Raw genomic sequence first — 20,728 nt, 5'->3', positions numbered from 1 at the left:
CGGGGATTGGACAGGATTAGAGAAAGGTTTCTGCTGTGTACAGGGCCAGACTGCACAAGATCAAGGATAGGTGGGTGGTAAGGAAGTGGAGGCAGAAGCGTGTTACTGTTTCCAGGGAAGGAAGAGACAGAGCACAGGGCCAGGATGGGACTGGGTCCCTGTCCCAAAGAGGGAGCGTTGGATGGAGATGGGCCTGTGGCTGGGTCAGGGCCCTGGGTGTGCCTGGCCAGCTCCTGCCTTGAACTTGCCCCGCCTCCCGCCCTTCCCTGACCCCCCTCCCAGCTGCCTGATGGAACCCCTCCGTTCGACAGGGTCCAGACCAGGTACTAACTCTGTGAAGCCTTCCCGGGCCCGATCTTGCTGGGAACGGTTCCTGCCCTCCACTCTAACTCCTATGGCCTGCAGGGGCCATATGTCTTGTGACATCAGCCCAGGAGCCTAATGATGTAATGACAGATGCCACGTGTTATGTGCCAGATTCTGTGCTGAATACTGAGTGTGTTCTCCCACTCAATACTGACAAGCCGTGACGCACAGGGGCTCTCCTGGGCCACGGCCACGGTCCCACGGGGATACACGGCTCTGTGTCTGTGCTTTCTTCCCCACTAGATTGTAGGCCATTGGGAGAAGAGTCTCGGCCTTTCCTGGATCCCAGGGCCTAGGATTCAGTCATTCGATGTGGACTGAGCACCAGGTGCCTAGTTATTCATGTTCGGGGAGGTATAGATCCATGAACAGATAAAGGAGGCTTTAGGTTCAGCATCGTAAGTTCTAGACGGAGAACTGTGCTGTGCTGTGGGAGCACAGAGCGCAGCCCTGCACCCGAGTGCGGACGTCTGCAGCGGGTCTTGCAGATGACTTAGGAGTTTGCCAAGGGAACGGGCTGGAGGCATCCTGCTAAGGGACCAGGAGAAACTCAGCCCTCAGCATCAGGATGAGCTGAAGGGGCAGGAGGTGGGGCAGGGGCACATCAGGAGGCTCCCGGACCCGTGAGTCAGGCCTGAAATGATGCCAGTGTGGGGGAGGTGCTTACTGCCCCCCTCACCATGTGAGTTGAGTGACTTTGTGACCGTTGCTTTAAGATTCAGGCTCGCTGTCTGGGGTGCCCACTGTGGGGCCTGAGCAGCATTTGCCACAAGATGAGAGGGCCAGGCCCTGTGCTCTCCCTGGCAGCACCCCTGCCCTCCCCATGGGGACAGTGGAATAACTGCTCACCTCTGTTTGCCCGTCTCCTTCCTGCCATCCCTGCCTCCACGTACTATATACGCCCTTCCTTCCACTTCTAACTATTAGAGTTGAATAGGTAAATGCTTTCATACAGTTAAAAAATCAAAACACATAAAATGGTTTAAATGGAGAATTATACCCCACTCACTGCATGTCATCACTTTTATGAATCTCTTGTGTATCTTAGAGTTTCCTTAATGGAATATAAACAAATACAAACATTTTCTTACCCCTTTTCTTTCACAAAAGATAGCATACAATACATTCTTTGTTTCCCTGCTCATGTATCTTAGAGATCTTTCTGTATCAAATGTCTCTGTATCTAGACATATTTTGAAGATTTATTTCTGAAACAATACCCTATTTCTGTATCATTCTGTGTAATAGCTGTATAGTATTCCACCGTGTGCTGCACTGTAACTTCTTAACCTATCACCACTTGATGGATACGTGGGTTGTATGAGTCTTTTGTAACTACAAATACTGCTGCTGTGAGTAATCTTGTAAATTTGTTATTTTGCACATGTGTAAGATAGACTTTTCTTAAGTGTAATCATTGGCTCAAAGGGAAACACTTTTCTGATTTTGATAGATGTGGCCAAGTCATCCCTGGTGTTTACCAGTTTATATTCCTGCCTATCACTTATCAGACTGTTTCTCCAGACTTGCCAAAAGCATTGCTGTATATTTTTTGTATATTTTTGCTGTGCTGATAGGTGAGAAGTGGTATTGTGATGGAGTTCTCATTTGCACTCTGTAATTCTGAGCAAGACTGAGCATTGACCAATCTTTAGGGCTCCATGTCTGGCTCTGTTTTGGGGTCCTGGGAGTCACCCCCTTTCCCAGATGGGGAAGCGCCATGTCAGAGGGTCTTGACATGAAGTAGGACAGGCCTCTTTAGCTTGGCCTTTATGTCCTTTGCAGACAAGCACGAGACAAAGCTGAAAGGGGTCATCTACTTCCAGGCCATCGAGGAGGTGTACTATGACCACCTGCGCAGTGCGGCCAAGGTGAGGGGGCCAGAGGGACAGCCGCCGGGCAGGGGGAGGCCTGTCCTCTTTGGAGGCCCTGCCCCATGCCTCCATCTCTCTGTAAACTTTCTCTTCCTCTCTCCCTCTCCCCTTCCCAGAAGAGGCTTTTCAGCTTCACTATGGTGACTGAGGTACCCTCCCCATATACCTGTAACCAGAACTACTGTGCATTAACACTTTCTGTCCCTACTGGCCCCACCCTTTACCTTCCCCTAAATGTCCGACCCTTACCCCAGGCCTGAGGGACAGCGGTGGGCTGCAGAGAACAGGAAGCCCCTGCAGGCTTGAATACAGCTTGCTTGCTGCCTCCTCCTCCCGAGATGATGTCCGGGCATCCCCTAAGCGGGGTGGGCAGCACGGAAGGGACGGCTAAAGGGGAGTAGGGACCCTCAGAGACGAGACTGGATAGAAGGGACTGATGAGCAGGAGTGTTTGAGGCCAGGGCCCTGGGCCTTGATGCCAGGCAGCCTCCCCCACCCGCCCCACCCAGCCTCAGAGGCCCAACGGCCGATCTCTCCTCCTCTGGCGTCCGGGGCCCAGTGTCCCACTTGTAGCTTTTCCCGTCTGCCCCCTTTTGCTGAGAGGAGACTGTGGTCCTCACTGTAACAGCCTTTTGGGTCTGATTCTCTTCATGTTCACTTTTGTGCCTGGGTTGCCAGGGCACAGTACCCCCACCTGGCAGGGTGAGGCCCTGCCAGGGGCCAAGGTGTGAGGAGGAGGGGACTCTCTCAGCCTGGGCCCACGTGAGTGGCTGGACTAGCCTTTGGTCCATTTAGGACTCAGCCTCGAGCTCCAGGGTGTCCTGAAGATGGAGGGGCGAGGGCCGTCGGGAGGCAGGACACCCGTGGGCCCTGTCTCAGGCCGTCCTCTTCCCGCGGCAGAGCCCAAACCCAGCCCTCACCTTCTGCGTGAAGACCCACGACCGGCTGTACTACGTGGTGGCCCCGTCGGCAGAAGCCATGCGCATCTGGATGGATGTCATCGTCACCGGGGCCGAGGGCTACACTCAGTTCATGAACTGACGGGGGGGGGCCTCCTCGCCCGGCCGCCCCAGGACCCGTGCCTGACCATCTGCTGCACTGCTCACCCGACCTAGCGGGGGTGCTCCCAGAAGCCCCCGGAGGGTGCGGTGTGTCCGGCGCTTTTGTGCAAGGAGACTTGGTAATGTCCCAGAAGGAGCTCGCCCGTGAATTTCTGAGCTCAGGCCTCCGAAGAACCGGCAAGGAGACGAAGGTGGGGTCGGGGTTTTGCTTCTTCCCGGGAGCCCAGAACTTGCAGTGACCCTCTGGGTCCTGTGCTGGGCCCACCAGGGCAGAGGGGCTGTCACAGAGGGGGCCTCTCAGCTCCGACCTGGCACCTGCACTCCCCACCCTGTGTTCTTTTTTGCAAAGAACAGATTATGGTACCAGAATCTGCCAAAGATCCCCTCTTGCTTCAGCCCCCTTTACAGGGGCCTTGGGGGCTAAGCAGAGCCACACCCAGAGTGGGGTAACAGCTCAGGCAGTGTGCTTCTCCGACCCCGTTCCGCCTCATTGTCCTCCCGCATTTGTAGTTTTTATTACTTTGCTCCAGGGCCAGAGACCACAGGTGTCATCCTTGAGGTCCCAGCCCCATCCCCTTTGTGCAGACCGCCACCGTGGTCACCATAGTAACTGCTTCATCACCATGGTTACATACTAATTGCCATGGCTCTGTGGCTTAGCCCACTGCTCCCGCTGTGGGCCCGTCTGAGAGTACGAGCCATCATCTCTCCAGCCTGGCCCTTGGGCGTTTCCTGCTGGGGGCCGGGGACTGAACGCCCTCTCCCTGCCCCTTGCCTGTATCTCCAGGTTCCGAGGCACAGCCTGCTGGCCCTCAGTCCAGCCCTCTCCCTTCCACTCGTGCCTTGCTTAGAGCCACAAGGGAAGAAGCTGGAGGATCTAGATTCCAGGGCAGGGGCAGCGTGGACGGAGAGGAAGCTAGAAGGGGTTCTGTTCAGGGCTGTTTCTGACATGGACTGGCCGCTCAGAGGCCCCCGGGGAGAGCCTGAGCAGGAGAGGAAGCAGCAGAGGGAGAGGGCCCTGAGGGCCAACTGCCGTCCCTTTGGCCTTAGCAGGTTGATGAAAACGGGGAGCAAAGGACCAGGTGTCCAGCCGTCTGGCCTCAGCCCTTCTCGCCTTAACACTAAGCCCGCCTCCCTGTCCCTCCCAGCACTGGGCCGTGGTTGCTGGGCCTGGGCTGGTTGTTTTTCAGTATTTGTAAGCATCTCAGAAGAACAATAAAGCATTTGGAGTATGTGTTTGGGGGGCCAGGATGTGTGGGTTTGGGGCCGGGATACGTGGAGTAGAAAGGCTAGATCGTCCCCACAAGACAGGATTTTTCCCTTGCTAAATTTCCAGGAGGGATCCAGGGCCCAAGCCAGGGCCTCCAGGTCCCTACCTTGACCCCACTCCACTGTGACCAGCACTGGCTGGGGGCTTGAGGTGTGGAGGGGCATGAGGGCCTCCAGGGGGAAGAGGCAGGCAAGGTAGGAACTCATGCAGAGGTTTAATGAGCAGCCGCTGGGGCTGGGTGAGGGCGTGAAGGCGGACGGTGTCACTGCGGCAGAAAGCTGAGCAGGAGGCCAAGCAGAAGGGCACCTGGGAGGCAGCCAGGCGCCAGGAAGGCTCCCTGGGTCCCCGAGCTCAGCCGGTCGCCGTAACGGTCCAGCAGCATCAGGACCACTCCATTGGTCCAGCCAAACCCTTCCTGCAGAGGCACGCCGGGGGGGTGTGGGTCCCCACCCAGGGGCTGTGGTCCCGCCAGCCCCCCGGGGGTTCCAGGGAGCACAGCCACGCTCCCTGTGGACCACACAGGGGGAGGAGCCAGGCCTAGCTTGAGGAGGTCGCGGGGAGCTGTGGGGACAGCAGAACCCTGTGGTTCCCTGCGGCATGTTGGCCACTCACCTGAACTTCATACTCCCCTCCACCGCCTGGCTGCCCACCGCTGCTGATGTCATACTAGGGACAAGAGGACGGGTTCCAAGGTCAGGCACTAGCCCAGGCCCCTCCGCAGCCCTCCAGGGGAAGCAAGAACTGGGAGCCCCTTTGGGAGAAGCTTGTCTGTCTGCAGTCTGACCCTGCAGTGCCTACGAATGGCCACTGGGCGCCGCCACTGTCCCTGCTGGGCTGGGCCTGGGCTTTGCAAAGCCTGACCCTCCTCCAGCTCACCGGGGGAGGAGGCCCCAGGGGGCTGGGCTCAGGGCCCGCTCACCTTCTCGTACATGGCTGACTTTTTGGAGTAGACGTCAAAGTTGGTTAGGATCCAATTCTGGGCCAGCTGGAAAGCTACCTCCTGGGTCCGAGGGGAAGGAGACTTGGCCAGACCTAGATCCCACCCCAGGCAGGACCCTGAGCCTCCAGAGCCCCCTTCCCAGGGGCAGCAGAGGCCTTACTGGCCTCAAGGAGGGAAAGAGGCCCAGGTCCCACGACCTTCCTGGGACCGCAGGCCAGGCTGCTCTTCATCCGGGCCCAGGCTTGGAGGGAGAGAGGAGGGCTGATTCCCCTGACAGGTGGGGGTGGACGTAAGTGTTTGCTGGACGGGAGGCTAAGAGAGCAGAGGAGCCGGAGAAAGCCCCCCTCCCATCCTTTGTCCATGTCTCCCCTGTACCGGGGAGGCCAAGCCTCTACCTCCACGGGCAGGGGGTGGCGGGGAGGGCCCTGGGATCTGCCGCATCCCTGCCTCCCTACCTCTGATGATGAGGTCCTGCAGGGGCGCCCAGGCATTGGGGAAGTCCCACTGTTGGCCTGTCTTCTGGAGAGAGGTCGGCACCCCGTACTGGTAGGTCAGGATCTGGTTGGCCTATAAGGTTCCAGAGTCACTAGGACTGCGGGTTGGGGCTGCTGGGGGAGCCAGGAGGCTGGGCCCTCCTAAAGGCACATGTCCCTTTGCTGGGCTTTCTCTCCGTGGCTCACGGCTGCCCCCTGGTGGCCCTGGCGGGGCCCGCAGGCTGAGACAGGGCCGAAGAGGAGGAGGGAGTGGCTGCCACTTGCCAGAGGTGACTTGTCAGAGTCAGGGAGAGAGCGGGGTCCTGCCCCAGGGTCCCAGCCCACCTGCTGTCCCCCTCACCTCCAGGTATTTCAAAGCCTTGTCCACGACACCCACGTCAGAGAAGCAGCTGGTCCAGAGAGGAGCGAGGTTGGACGGGTAAAACTCCTGGTTCTTCTTTCTATTCTCGAGGTCAAAGTCAAACCAGGCACCCATCTCCTCATCCCACAGGACGGCCTGCAGGGCAGCCAAGCGCTGTTCCCGCAACTGTCTGTACTTCGTGGCTTGGGATTCATTCCCTGTGTGGACACTGCCTTTAGGCTCAGTGACCAGGGTGTCCCCTTTGGGCCCCATTCCCTAGTCTGCTTTGGCCTCCCCTTGTCCTCCCCAAGAAGGCCTGGGCACCGAGGGGGCATGCCTACCTGGAGCCCACACTTTAGGCCTCGAGGACCCTGAATTCCCTGAATGAGGGGCCCTGCAGTGCCCTCTTCCTCAGGAGGGCACTGCCCATGAGGATTCCCCCACTCTGAGGGGTCAAAAGGTTATGTTTGGGGAGAAGGAGCAGAGCCTGTCTGGAGGTGTGGCTTGGGGACCCTCTCGTAGGCCCTGGAATCCCGCCCTGCAGTGAAGGTGACTGTGGGCTCCGAGGGCACTCTTGCCCTGGCGGCAAGGGCTGAGGTACTGAGCATGCCGGGGAGCTGGAGGCCAGGCTCCTACTTGCAGCTCTATTGCTAAGGCTGTGGTGGGCACCCCCAGTGGGCCCCTCCCCTCGCCTCCCGCTGGCGTGCTCACCCAGCCTGGAATAGAAGTTGCTCATCAGCCCCTCCGCCTGGCATAGGAAGGCATTGAGGTCAACAGGCACGAATTTGCTGGTTCGAATGCTGCTCAGCAGTTTGGGGTTTGGGCTTCCCGCGAGCCAGCGTGAAGAGAAATCCCAGCCGGACTCGGCCCCAGCCTTGAGTTCAGCCCACAGGGCATCACGGTCCCCTGTGAGGACAGGCAGCAGCAGACCAGGGCCAGGCCTGACGCAGCTGCAGGTGCCCGGCCCACCCAGACCTGCTTACCCTGTTGCTGCTCACCTTCCGGCAGTGCGCCTGCCAGCTCCGCATCTTTGCTGTAGGACTCCGGCCTGCCCAGAGGAGGGTGGGCAGCCTGGCGCTAGGAGGCTCTAAGCCTCTTGCTCAGGCTGGAGGCTGACCCATGTAGACTCCGCTGCCCGTAGGCCCCATAGCCCTGGGCTGCCCACCACTGACGGGGGCTGAGTCCCTTACTCCCTGCCCAGGAGGTCATGACACTCCAAGCAGAGTGGAGAGACCAGAGGCCGGGAGGCTGCCCCGCAGATCCTCACCTGGGGCCCCCATAAGGGACATAGTAGCGATTCAGGATGTAGCTCTTCCCCCCCAAGCTCACGGAGACGCTCCTGTTCACAGTCCAGAAGTCCAGTTCCAAGGCCAAGGTCCCAATGTTGTCCCTGGGGTGAGCAGGCCACACCTCAGCCCACGCACACCTGCTCAGCCCTGCCTTGGGGGTCTCGGGTGGGGGCCCGCAGGGCAGCAGGGTCACGGACCCACCGCAGGAAGGCCGTGTCGTTGGTGTGAGTCACGTAGCGCTCCATCATGAGGGTCAGGAGGGGCGGCTGGCTCCGCTGCAGGTAGTACACGCGGGCCCCGTTGGGGACATGCCCGTAGCTGCCAACACGGAGGCTGGCTGAGACGCAGCTGCCCGGCCTCCAGGGCGATCCAGCCACAAGCCCAGGGCACTGCTTCTCCTCCATGTGGCCGTGAGGCTCCCAGGCCCCCCTTACTTTTTCACCAGGTCCAGGAAGTTCTGCAGCATGCCCTTCACCGTCCCAGTCATCTCAGAGAGGAGCAGCCCCTCCATCACCCAGTAGGAGTCCCTGGGGGAAGGGCCCGCTCAGGCATCGCCCATGCCACCCTCTGCCCTGCATGCCCGCCCCGCTCAAGGCACCCCGCTGGCCCTGGCTCCCACCTCCCTGCCCCGCGCCACCCCGCAGCGCCCGCCTCACACCAGTAGTAGAATTCAACAAAGCGCCCGCCGGGCACAATGAAGGGGTGCTCCGAGTAAATCAGGGAGAACTGCTCAGGGTGGCTGGAGACCGCTGGCTTCACCTGCAGGGGGAGAGGGCACAGGGAGCCCAGAGGCCCCAGGGGGTGGAGGCTGGAGGGGCTTCAGCAGCAGAGGCCCTGGCAGCTGCTGGCTTTGGGGCCTGGCGGCCCAGGCTTGAGCTCTTCTCTGCTGCTGCCCTGCCATGTGGCTTTGCTCAAGGCCTGAGCCGTGGGGCCCTGGGCTGCTGGTCCCCACCTGCTGGCGTCTGGAGTCCCAGCTAAGCTCGGGGGTGTGCAGGAGCCCTGGGCACCCCACCTGGCCCTGGCAGGTGCTCACCAAGCAGCATCTGTCTCCTGTCAGGACCCAGGAGGGGACAGTCTCCTCCAGCTCCCCTTGTCTCCCAGGTCTCTGCTGCTCCCACCAAGCCAGGCCCAGACACTAGACCCCCATTGTCTGGCCCACCCTTCCTGTGCAGGAAGCCCCAAACCCTTTGGCCCAGCGAGGTGAATGTGGCTGACGTGGCCGAGACAGAGCCACAGTAGGACCGGGGGTCTCGCCGTGTGTCCGGATCTGGAAATTTCTCTGTGCATTCCCTCCTAGCTCTGTCCGAGTGGGGGGGTAGCACGGTGTTAGAGGGGAGGTCAGCCTGTCAGTTGTTTTGAGGGGAGCAGCAGAAGGGGGCGGGCTTGTTCCTGAAGGCTTGGGGAGGAAGCAGGCCAAGCAGGCAAAGGAGCCCAGATCCCCACTGGGTGCCAGGGGCGCCAGGGCGCTGGGGCCGGCGGGGGGACGGGTGCTGTGCAGCCTTGGGCAAACTGCTGCCTGCTCGGAGCCTCGGGAGAGGAGAGGAAATGCCTGGCAGACCGTGCTGGTCACTCGTTCCTGCGCAGAGGCCCTGCCGGGAGCTCAGGAGAGCGGGAGCCCGGCCAGGGAGGAGCCACCACCATGGGTGTGGGAGGCAGGCCTGGGCAGCCTGGAGGCGGCAGGGCAGGCCGTTTGCCTTGGGGAGGCTCGAGGCCTTCAGGGAGGAGGCGAGGAGGTATAAGTAGGTGCTCCTCCTCACCCTCCGAGGAATTCTTTCCACAGAGCTTCTGTTCAAGGGACCAGCGGGGAGAGGCTGGGTTCTCGGAAATGAGTCCCCTTCTGTGTGGTCAGGGTGGTGTGAGCCCCGTGCTGGCACAGCCCTCTCCCAGCCCCAGCCCCTGAGCCAAGCCTCAGGTGGCCCAGCACCCTGATACCTTCTTTCCCAGCTTCTTCCAGAGCTGGTGCAGCTGCCCTGCCCAGGCCCGCAGCTTGGGGTCCGAGATCTTCTGTAGGATCCGGGGGCTGGAAAAGCACCCACCCCGCATGGATGAGGGGGGCAGGCCAGCATGAAGGGCCCTCTCTTGGTCACTGTTCAGGGAGGCACCTGTCTTTCCAGTCCTCAGGCATCCAGGGCTGCAGCTCCTGCCCCACGGGCTGGAAGTGTTCTTGGACGAAAGCCTGCAGCTGCTTCTGGGGGATGCTGGAGTTGTGCGCCTTGGCCAGCTCGTTGAAGTACTTCAGGACTTGGTCTGGGGACAGGCGACAGGAAAGGATGAGTGGGACCCCAGGAGCCTCTCCCTGATCAAAGGCTCCTCTCCGCCTGGGTTTGGCCCCCTGTCATCTTTGGTGGGAGGTTCAGGAGGAGGTGGGCCCCCCGGTGCCTCACCGGGAGCTGAGGACAGTGGCATGTCCACAAACTGCTTGTCATCCTGGTAGAGCTTGGCCATCTGAACTTGGTGCAGGATCTCCCCATGGCAGTAAATCTGGCTGCAGAGAGAAGTGGGGAGGGAGCAGAGTAGGTGCCACCATAAGTGGGGCAGAAAGGCTAGCGCCCGCAGCATGTCTCTAGGGCTGGACAGAGGCTGTGTGTGCCCGCGTCTGTCTGTGTACATGTGTGTGTGCCCGTGTGTGGCAGGTGTTCCTGGGTGGGGGTGACATTCAGGGCTGACAGCATGAGGTGGGACCTTGTGCAGTAAAGGACCTAAACAATTGCCGAGCCCACACTAGTTGGTAATTTGAAACTGTGTAGAATACCCGGTGGGCAAAACCATGTCAGTGGCACGTTGACATGGAATGGACCAATTCTCTGTACAGCAGCCCTGTGCAGACTTGACCCGAAGGGCTTAGGGCAAAAGTCTGTGAGTTGCACACAGTAGCAATTGCTGAGATTTTGCACCTCAGATGCAAATTTCCAGGTGCAGGATACCATGTAAGCCATTGAGGAGATAGTTACTAACTTGTTATTGCTGTTGATTGAAACCACCCCTGTGACTGAAGGACAGAAAATATTCCTGAAACCTGAAATACCTATAATGTCTTGGGCGATGTCAGAGAAGCCCTGCTAAGGAAGGCAGCGCCCCAGCAAGTTCCTTAATAAGATGCAAATGGCTTGCACAGAAGCATGCTCCTCCGGGAATATGTCTGCATCCGTGAGCAGGGGGCCTCTTTTCTCCCAGGGCTGGCTTTGGAGGCACTGGAGGAGCCACCAGCCCTGTGACCAGCTCTCTGTTGACCAACAAAAAGCCGCTGGGCTTAGGGAGGGCGGTCCCGAGTGAACAGTGTCTTGTTTGGAAGCCCACGGCCCTCTGACTGACTGATGGAAATTTTTGAAGAACATCAGAAAAAATCAGTTTAGTGGGCGGAATCGCATGCTGTCCCCTTCCAGATGGGAGATGAAAGAGAAAAGCCCCCACGTTTGGGGTTTTATTGACTCATAGGCAGTAGCCAATGGCCTGGAAAATGGGTGGGAAAAACTGGATTATTAGAGGCAGGCCATGTGGGGCATAACGCTAAGGGAATTACTCTGGGAGTTTAAAGGGCACATTACAGTAGCCCTGCTTGTAGATGAAAATGCCTAGAATACTGTAAAAGCTCTATCGGAATAGGAGACACTCTACCAGCGTGGCTGGGTCATAGTTCCAACATGGGCCAAGAGGTGTCATGTCAAGTGCACGTCCCATGCTGCATATGGTCCTCAGAGTGGCGGCTGGGTGGAGAATTGCATCAGGCAGTTGAAACATTTGTTGAATAAATGGGGAGAGACAAAAGCACGAAGGGCTGGCTTACTACCTTCATGAGTGTGTGTTCACACTCAGCATGAGGGGCTCCGGGCAAGATCCCCACTGGAGAGGTCCCTGTGCTTTTCTGGGGACTCTGCAGAGAGGTTGCTAGTAAGACGGCACTGTTCTTCCCCACAGCACCTCAACTTACTTTTTCCTGCGGGACACAGTGGTCCCTGTCCTTGGTCCCTGTCCAAGGTAGCAACTGTGGTGGCAGAAGCAGGGATGATTCCTAAGCAAGAAACGGTAACCCTCTTTTCAAACCTGTATGTCAGAACTCCTAAGGGCCTGACGAGGTGGGTTGTGCTAAACGGGGCCTCCCAGCGGGTGCAGCTGGGTTGCCTAGGGGTAGGAGTATTCCATCCACTCTGGACCTGTGTAACCCTATCCTATATGAACAGGAAGGGGCAGGGTGGGGGCCCTTGCACGATTGGTATTGCTGTGGGCAGTCAGTATGGTGGTCAAACCTAAAGTCCCTTGCAGACAGGGGAGACATTTGCAAATATCAGTGACAAATGGAGAGGAGATCTAGCAGCTGAGGGTCCAGGGTGAAGGAGTGGGTGTGCGGCAGGGGTGGGAGGTCCAGCTCTGCACTGGTGCCTGGAGAGAGGCTCAGACCAGGGGTAACAGCGTCTATAGCACAGCTGCACCAGAGGCCTGGAACGGTGAGGCCCCATGTCCGCCACGACCACCTTGCCTGTGGTACATGGCCTGCAAACCTAAGGGGCCCTGTTCCAGGAGATATTTTGGTCTTGGGAGTGACGATGGGATGGACTGATTTTTGACGACTGAACAGCGCTCTGATAACATGCCAGTGTCTTTGGACTCTAAGCTCTCGGGTTATACTTACTACAAACGGTATCACCGCGGAAGAAGTTTCCAGGAACTGCTCCCTACTGGGTCTTTATAGAACTCCTGGCAGACCGATCACTGTGTAACTGTAAACCTTGAGAGCTGAAGCTGAGAAAGCCCCTGGTTTTAACGGACAAATACAGCAGCTGCACGGCCAACATGCCACAGTGTGCCATGTGCACAGACACAGATCGCCCTTGTTTTTGTGGATAGAAGCTGTTAGGTATAATAGGAAAAAGAAGGGCCTCTTACGGGCTTAAAGCAGTTGGTGTCACATGACACACCCCAACTCTCCTGGGGATGGCCCTGTCCTGGGTGAAGAAGGCTATGGGAGGCCTTATGGCATACTCAGATTACACCTAGGTGTGGCTACCACCCATCTACCCCTAGTATGGGGGGGACCCACCATTTTGGGGTATAAAACATGTACCCTGACTGTACCCAGGTCTTTAGTGCGCGATGGCAACAACATGCATGGTGGATCAAAAAGCACTGGCCCATGAGACAGAAACGGCTTTGGGAGAGAAACGTCCCCTGCAGTGGAATAAACTGAGTTTGCTGTTACTGAGAAGAGGGACTCGGAGGAGAAAAACAGTTGTTAACGAGAATAAGCAGATTGGAAGGAGTCGTCTTCCAGGAGGAAAGCAGAGTCAGCTTGGAAGGCTGAGGCGGCTTTGGTGAAGGGCATTGAGCCAAGGGAAGAAATGACGCTGGATAGTGCGAGGGCCCAGCCCTGGAAAAGGACTCCCACCCTCGTCCAACGGGGCCTCCTGGCTGCCGACCGAGGCCTCCACACGAGCTGCCGTGGCTCAAGGAGAGCTCCAATCGGAACCTTAGGGATGTGCGGACCTCAGGACGTCCTCTGGGGCGCTTGCACCCTTTCTCTGGGGCTCTGTGACTGCTTCTGCTCTGGGAACAGATCAAGAGCCACACCCCGTAGTACAGTTGGCAGGGGTCAGAATCTTCGGAATACCACCTGCGTCCTCCCCCTGGAAGGAGGTGGGCTCTGCTATCTAACAAGCGCTCAGTGGAAAAGTAACAATTACAAATCATGGCCACTTGTGATGATGCCTGTCCGTAAAATATTTGGTATATGGGCAAAGTGCAATTCCAATGGGAAGGCATAGAACATGCCTCTGTAACTCTTATAGCCTCCATGATGAAACTGAATTATACTATGGCTGTACTAGGATGTGGTTTGATGCTGGTTTTTTGGTATGATTCAACTACTTTATGTAAAAAAGCCATATAATGATAGTAATATTGATGATTACATATATTGGGAGGTTGAGTTAAAGCCTCCTCAAAATGTAGTATCAAGGGAAGTGACTGGCTTGAGGAAGAATTGAATTTAGCTAATTTCTATGCTAAATAGCTCACAAATTTATCATAAGCTACAGACAGTGGCAGATCTAGGAGGGAAATGAGTAATAAAATCAGTACAAAAATACGAAGATGTAAAGCTTTATAGGCTCGATCAGTTGTTTCTTTCAATCTACCCCTTCTCTGCTCTGGCTCTGCCCAATGCCAGGCATCATCATACCATGGCTGTTCATTATGTAATGGCTGTGCCAAACACAGATGCTCAGACAGATGTGATGGTTTTGCTCTAAGAGGGCCTAGTGCCAGGCCAGAGGGGTGCTGGGGAGTTCACTCCCGATGCCAACCATCTGGTCCCTGCAGACTCCACAGGCTTAGGGGCACAGCCTCCAACATAATTGCCCTCACTCAGTTCATTTTCCCAAGACATGTAGGGCAAGGCCTGGGAGGGTCCTGAACACAGAGCTTATGTGTCCCTTCCCCATGGAATCAGGACACACAACCAATCTGGCACATTGGTAAGGCTTCCAACCAGGAAGCTCCACTGTGCTTCAGTGTCCAGAGGTTTTATTAGGGTTTCATTACATAAGTATGATTGATTGACTCACTGGCCATGTGACTGAGCTCAATCCCTGGCCCTGCCCCCCTCCCTGGAGCTCAGACTGATATCATGGCACCCAAAGCCCCTACCCTGTAATCACACAGTCTCTCTGGTGTGGCTGCGTCCCTTCCTGGGTCATCTCATTAGCATGACGCATCTGGGGGCCACCATGAGCCACCTCATGAACATAACCACCAGAACACACTCTGAATACCAAAGATGCTCCTACCACTTGGGAAATCCCAAGATCTGAGAAGTCACATTCCAGGAAATCAGGCCAAAGGACAGACAGATTCTGTGTTATACAACAGGCCACCCCTGGCCGCTGGTTCCTTTTAGCAAAACAACTGTAACTGTTTGAACATCTCCATTTGCTGTAGCATATCAACATGAATATACCTAACATCTAGAGCTCGTGTTCGGTAGCACTAGGAGGCTTTTAACTCAATATCCTAATACATTTGACCATCAACATTAATATGATCTAACTAACAATGCCAGTGTTTTACCACATTACACTGTAGTAGATGTTACCTGAAGATCAAGTCAAAGAGGTTGGCGCATTTCAAGATTCTCCTACACTCTTTAATAATTAGTCTAGTCCAATATCATATCATATATGACTAAAATGTCTCTGGGGTCGAGGCCACTCAGCTTTGCAGGCTTCCATTCAATCCCGTCAACTTCCAAAGCAGGAGAAGTCTCAGCGATACTGGGCCAAGAGACAGTATCATTTCCTGCTCCGAGCTTCTTTTACAGTGTTCATGGAATAGTGGATTTCTTTCATTGCATTCATGATTAATCTATTCATTCCTTTCCCCTTGCCCCTACTTCTCCTTTTCTCCATTTATAGCCAAACTTTTCCACTTTGGAAAGAACATCAGGTTTGGCCACTGGGCTGGTCCAGACTGCAGGCAGCAATACTAGTCTAGCAAGTGCCTCGCTGGGTGTTCCCTCCCACCCACACAGAGTGTGTTGCGTAGGTCCAGCCATTGGTCACCGACCAAGAGTAGATAAAAACCCAAACACAGTGGCAAATACCAGGCCATCAAGCCCGCCAGGGTGGTGCGGTCTCATCTTTGATCAGAGCGGTAGTCTTCTAAACAGCACGCTGTCTGGCCACCTTGGAGCTGCCGTTCATAAACCAAGCAGCTCTTCGTCGGTCAGTTGAGAGCTGTTCGTAGAGCGCTGTCCACGTGGACACAGAATCCAGCAGCTCCGCGGGTGGTTCCCAAGTCAGTCCTGGGGGACACGAGTCGACCTGCTCTTGAGCGCGTCCCCCACCAGCAGCACGGGCTGCACGAACCATTCCCACCTTATTATGGAGTTCTCCTGGGCACTGCCCTTCCTCTTAGAGCACTTCTCCAATATCACCCAGGTGATAAAATGTCTTTATCAGTCATTAGGGCAGTTTCAATTAATGTCTGATAGCAAGTTAGTAATTGCCTCTCAGGTGGAAATTCTCTAGTCCAAAGTCTCAGCAGTCGTGCAGGGAGGTGCACACAGGTGTTTGCTCTAAGACCCGTTCTACACTCCATGGAAGGCTATGATCTGTGTGGACTTGACTCCCATTAGGAATGTCCAATTAATATTGCTTGATGGGCAGATTTACATGCCTTTTGTTTTTATAATACTAGAGAGTGGAAACATTTCCCAGGCAGATACAATATCCAACTGGGTAATACATTCAGGGAAAACAGAAGCAATCACTTTCCATAAAAAGTGTCCACATAAATCAACTTTCACCCAAACTCTCATTGTGGCCTCATCAACTCTTTCATTCTTAACTGTGGCCCCCCAGGAGGATTTCACCAACAGGTTTTGGTTTTACAATGCCAGGTAGGGTACGTGTTCCCCAGTCAGACTTAATATGCATTCCCATAAAATATTTGGGTGAAGGAGAAGCAACCACTTGATGTAAGCCTATTTAAACATTCCAATTTTCATCTGAACTCTCACCTTAATCCCAGCAATCCTTGCATTTCTGTATCCTCTCCGTCCGATTATATAGCCCCTTTCCGGGCCTCCCCAGTGGCTTTTGGTACCACAGTGCATGGGGTTCAGAGGTCACAGTCTTAGAAATTTCTCTGCCCTCTCACCATTCGCCCACTCACATGCGTGAGGCTTTGAGCCCCCAGCAGGGGCTAGAGCTAAGGGACCCCGACCCCTTCATAACTCTCTGTCTTGATTGAATTTCCAGACGCTGCCCCAGCAGGAGGGCGGGCTTCTCGTTGCTGGCGTTGCCTTGCTGTTTCCCAATTCCTCCAAAGTGGGGAATAAAGCAGATTTGTTAAGGGCCCTTCCATTTGGGGGACCTTCAGAGACCCCACTGGTTCACTAAACCCCTAAGAGTCCTGCATTAAAACCTTTGTTTTGCCCCCCATCAGTGTTTGATTTACTCCCCCCGTTTTAATAACCCATTTAGATGTCTGCCCTGGGGAACAAGTCCTTCGCTTTCCTCCTCTGTCTATCCCACTCTCTTTGGAATCAGTCTCACCTTCTTCATCACTTGTTATTTCAGAATAATTTTTTCCTTTGGAGAGGGCTCAGAGGCTGCGGGCTGTGCCTCAGGCCGACTGGAATCAGGATCTGCGTCCCGGGCCCCAAGACGAGAGGCTGAGGTTAAGGCTGGCCAGAATCTAAGCATGGCCTGTCTCTCTCACTTTCATTTTGCTTTTATGGATAACAGTAACCAAAGGATTATATTTGTAATTTTTCCTTAATATTTTGCATTTTCTTCTGCATCCCCTGAGCCAACACCCCAGGATCTGGATTATGATCTCTACGTTCCCTTGGCAGCTTTTACCTCCAGTTAACTGATCACAGCCCAACTGCTGTTCAGAACCATGGGTGACCCTGTGGCTGTCAAGGAATCAAAGGAACCTCACCCCTTGCTGTCGTGTTGCTCTTCACATGTTTCAGCCACATGTTTCAGCGGGGTAGGTCATTCTAGCAAATCATATATTTCCTGACCATCAGCTGCAGTGCTGTGATATAAGTGGCACGACAAGCTAGCTCAGACACCGCCCCCAGGCCGAGGGTCCAGTCCCCAGTAAGACCCCTCACTCCACCTCCAGTTGCAAGCTCAGAGGTCCCCAAGTTATCCCACTTCTGACCAACTGGCTACAAATTTAGCAGCAAACTCCTCAGGTTCAATAATTTGCTAGAATGACTCATAGGACCCAGGAAAGCACTATATTTATATGATTATAGTTTTATTATAAGGAATAAATCAGGACGTATCACCCTCCTGGCACATTGAAGTGCTCAGCAAACAGGAGACTCCACTGAGCTTTGGTGTCTCATTACACAGGGATGACTGACTGAATCACTGGCCGTGTGATTGACTCCAATCTCCAGCCTCCTCTCCTCCCTGGAGCTCAGGCTCATGTGGCCCAAAGCCCCGGCCGTGTGATCACATGGTCCTCCTGGGGTGGCCTGCTCTTTTCCTGAGTCCTCTCATTAGCAGGACCCATGTAGGGCCCACCATAGTCACCTCATTAACATAAACTGTCAGGACCTGCCCCGAATACCAGATGCACTCCTGTCACTTGAAAGTCCCAGAGCTTAGAGGTTACCTCCCAGGACCCAGGACAATGACTAGACAAATTCTTCATTATACAACAAGTAGCTTCAACAGTAAAGGGTTGACTTAGCAGGTCTGCTGTATTCAACCCTGCAACCCTGCACATTTTAAAGAGTCTGGTGTGTGCCTGACGCCTGAGAGATAACCTCTCAGCTGCTGGAGCCTCGCCTAATAAATCTTTGTTTACCTGGGACTTTGGGCCATACCAGATGTTTAATGCACTTATAATATATGATATTTTATGTGATTTATGGTGGGGGCTGAGGACCGCCCAGTATCACCTGGACCTTTAGAAACCTGGAGACTGAGTAACTAAGATCGGCCATGCGGATTCCATGCCTCTGTAATGGGTCCCCAGTAAAACTCCTGGACACCAGGGGAGCTTCCTGTTGTCACACATTGTGGCTGGAAAAATTAAATGCTATCCACCTAAGTCCACTGGGAGCGGACGATTGGAAGGCTGTGTTTCTTCTCTCCTGGACTCTGCCCTAAATGCCTTTTACCTTTCCTGATTTTAATCTGTATCCTTTCACTGCTATAAACTACGATCATGGATATAATGGTCCGGTGAGCACTGGTAAGCCGCGGAGGCTGAGGGCGGTCTCAGGGCTGCCAGCGGGGCCGTCTTTCTGCCCTTTGGCAACTGACCTAGTACTTGACAAACCTCTTGATCCACGGCTTCTCTGAAATCCCTACTACAATTGTTCCGGACAAAACCCATGAATTACCCCAGATATGTCCTTTCTCTATATTCCACAATCAATCATCAGCAAGTCTTATCAGTCTAACCTTCAAACTATATTCCATATTGAAGCACTTCTCACCTCTGTGGTCCTACGGCTGGAGCCCAAGCCCTGGCCCCTTTTCCCCGCAGCCTATGCCCTGGCCTATTCCTACCTGTCTCAACCACGCAGACCACCCCAGATCCTTAAAAGGTGACCTCAGGGCCTTTGCATTGCAGTTTCCATGTGTGGGCTGTCTTCTCCCAGATCCGCACAGGGATGGTTCCTTCCATAGCCCTGCTCGAACGTCACCTCCTCAGAGACGCGTCCCCTCCCCATCCTATCTGAAACAGCTCTGCTCACCCCCATGAGCGGCTCCCTAGTTTCATTTTACTTTTAATTGTGCTTCTATCAGTATTTAGCTTCTAGTATTACTTTTCTTGCTTACTAGGTAAGGCCCATGAAGGTAGGGACCTCGCTTTTCTTGTTCACTGCTGCAGTCAAGAGATGGAGTGAGGACTCAATAAATCCACATCAGGTGAAGAGTGGGCAACGCCTTGTGAGCCCCGGAGGCAGGACAGGTCCCCTGTCTCTATTACTTGGAGATGGACACTATGGCTCTGGAAGGAGGTCGCACTTGCCCTTGATCACAGAGGTCAGGGGTTAACCCAGGAGCTCTTCTCGACCTTACAACCCCTGTCACACCCAGGCTAGGGAAATTGGGCAGAAAGTTTCCTAGAAAAAAGCTGAGAACAGCCCTGCACAGACCGAGAAGCAGCTTGTGGGGAGGGCAGGAGAGAGAGAGGCTCTGGCCAGCAGGCTCCTGGACCACACGTGGTCGCCCTCCGGCAGCTCCATCTCCTCCCAGCACCGCAGCTCTGGTGCCTGGCACAGGGCTTGCTGCGTGGGAAACCCAGCTCCCCCACCCCCCTCCCTCCAGAGGGCTGACCCCAGCACTCAGCTCATCCCAGCCTTTCAGCCTGGCCTTCCTGCGCAGCCCCCAGATGTCTTTTCTGCCCCTACCTCTCACAGGGTGGGGGCAGGGCGGCCTGGGACCCCAGCCCCAGCAGAAGCAGCAGGCCCAGCTCCCAGGAGTCCCCAGGCATGGTGGCTGTGGCTGTGGCGAATGAGCAAGTCCAGGCCCCTCCTGCTGGCTGGGGCACAGCCTGGCTTGCCTGCCTACTCAGGGCAGCCAAAGTCCAGGTTTGAGGTGCGGCCGCCTGAGGGGATGTGAGCCTGGCCTACACATGGCCACACCCCCTCACCACCTCCAACTTTGGACTTTTTCTCCTCTTCTGCTTCTGTCTCAGCTGGTGCCACCTGCCCATGCCCTTCCTTAGAGCCACGTGGGTGGGAGTGGAGGGGCACCTGAGTGTCAGGGTCAAATTAGGCCACACATCTGTGACTCAGATGCCAGTTTCTCAGGTGGCCCCAAGACCACCACCTCAGAGGGCTGCCATTTCCATCAACATTTTCCAGAATGGCTCAAGATTCCATCCCAGGGGTGGTGAGAAACTCCAGGACCCTCACCGTTACCTACAAGGGACTCCACGAGAGGTCAGGGGAGCACACCCCACCTGCCTGACGAAGAGCAGGGTGACCCACCTGAGTGCGGACATCTGCAGCAGGTCTTGCAGATCACCTAGGAGTTTGCTGAGGGAACGGGCTGGAGGCATCCTGCTAAGGGACCGGGAGAAGCTCAGCCCGGCCACATGGAACTCAGGGCTGGTGCAGGGGAGGGATGTGGGGCAAGGCCAGAGGGACGTGTCAGCACTGGCATGTGAGGGGTCTTCAGAGAGCCAAGGAGATGACAGGCTGCCAGCAAGGGAGCCAGTGGAGACGCCCGGGGGCTGAGGCAGCAGGACTCGATGTTCTTGAGGCAGCTCAGCCCTCAGCATCAGGATGAGCTGAAGGGGCAGGGGGTGGGGCAGGGGCACATCAGGAGGCTCCCGGACCCGTGAGTCAGGCCTGAAATGATGCCAGCGTGGAGGAGGTGCTTACCGCCCCGCTCACCATGTGAGTTGAGTGACTGTGTGACCATCCCTTTAAGATTCAGGCTCGCTGTCCGGGGTGCCCACTGTGGGGCCTGAGCAGCATTTGCCACAAGACAAGAGGGCCAGGCCCTGTGCTCTCCCTGGCAGCACCCCTGCCCTCCCCATGGGGACGGTGGAATAGCTGCTCACCTCTGTTTGCCCGCCTCCTTCCTGCCATCCCTGCCTCCACATACTATATACGCC

General features: G+C 55.7%; 2 protein-coding genes across 52 annotated transcripts in view; one reads left to right on the top strand and one right to left on the bottom strand.

Annotated features, from left to right (window-relative positions):
• Positions 1-4,534, top strand: part of PHLDB1 (pleckstrin homology like domain family B member 1) — a 43,591-nt gene extending 39,057 nt beyond the window's left edge. For 29 of the 50 annotated variants that reach the window (XM_073239689.1, XM_073239668.1, XM_017642625.3 and 26 more), the window contains 3 exons: positions 2,152-2,237; positions 2,357-2,389; positions 3,140-4,534. In XM_073239689.1, coding sequence (XP_073095790.1) covers positions 2,152-2,237; positions 2,357-2,389; positions 3,140-3,280 — 260 coding nt within the window. In that variant the 3' untranslated portion in view covers positions 3,281-4,534. Of the gene's footprint in view, positions 1-2,151; positions 2,238-2,356; positions 2,390-3,034 lie in introns of those variants that run through there. The other 21 variants (XM_017642647.3, XM_073239696.1, XM_017642639.3 and 18 more) reach the window with 5 other exon arrangements.
• A 233-nt stretch (positions 4,535-4,767) lies between these two features.
• LOC108384998 (trehalase) lies at positions 4,768-19,680 on the bottom strand. Of its 2 annotated transcripts, XM_036992923.2 has the most exons (15): positions 19,515-19,679; positions 10,018-10,118; positions 9,736-9,880; positions 9,566-9,653; positions 8,292-8,392; positions 8,068-8,160; positions 7,835-7,951; positions 7,612-7,734; positions 7,343-7,392; positions 7,056-7,250; positions 6,345-6,562; positions 5,966-6,077; positions 5,490-5,602; positions 5,183-5,236; positions 4,768-4,985 (listed from the first exon to the last, which is right to left on the bottom strand). In XM_036992923.2, the coding sequence occupies exons 1-15, from the start codon at positions 19,595-19,597 to the stop codon at positions 4,833-4,835; spliced, it is 1,746 nt and encodes a 581-aa protein (XP_036848818.1). In that variant the 5' UTR covers positions 19,598-19,679; the 3' UTR covers positions 4,768-4,832. The 2 variants fall into 2 exon arrangements, with proteins under 2 accessions (XP_036848818.1, XP_073095798.1); XM_073239697.1 differs by lacking the exons at positions 4,768-4,985; positions 5,490-5,602 and having other exon boundaries at positions 5,193-5,236; positions 19,515-19,680.
• Positions 19,681-20,728: the final 1,048 nt, after the last annotated feature.

The sequence above is a fragment of the Manis javanica genome, chromosome 6, assembly GCF_040802235.1.
Source record: "Manis javanica isolate MJ-LG chromosome 6, MJ_LKY, whole genome shotgun sequence".
Lineage (NCBI taxonomy): Eukaryota > Metazoa > Chordata > Mammalia > Pholidota > Manidae > Manis > Manis javanica.
The sequence above is the reverse complement of the archived record's forward strand: the minus strand, read 5'-3'. Positions and strand labels throughout refer to the sequence as shown.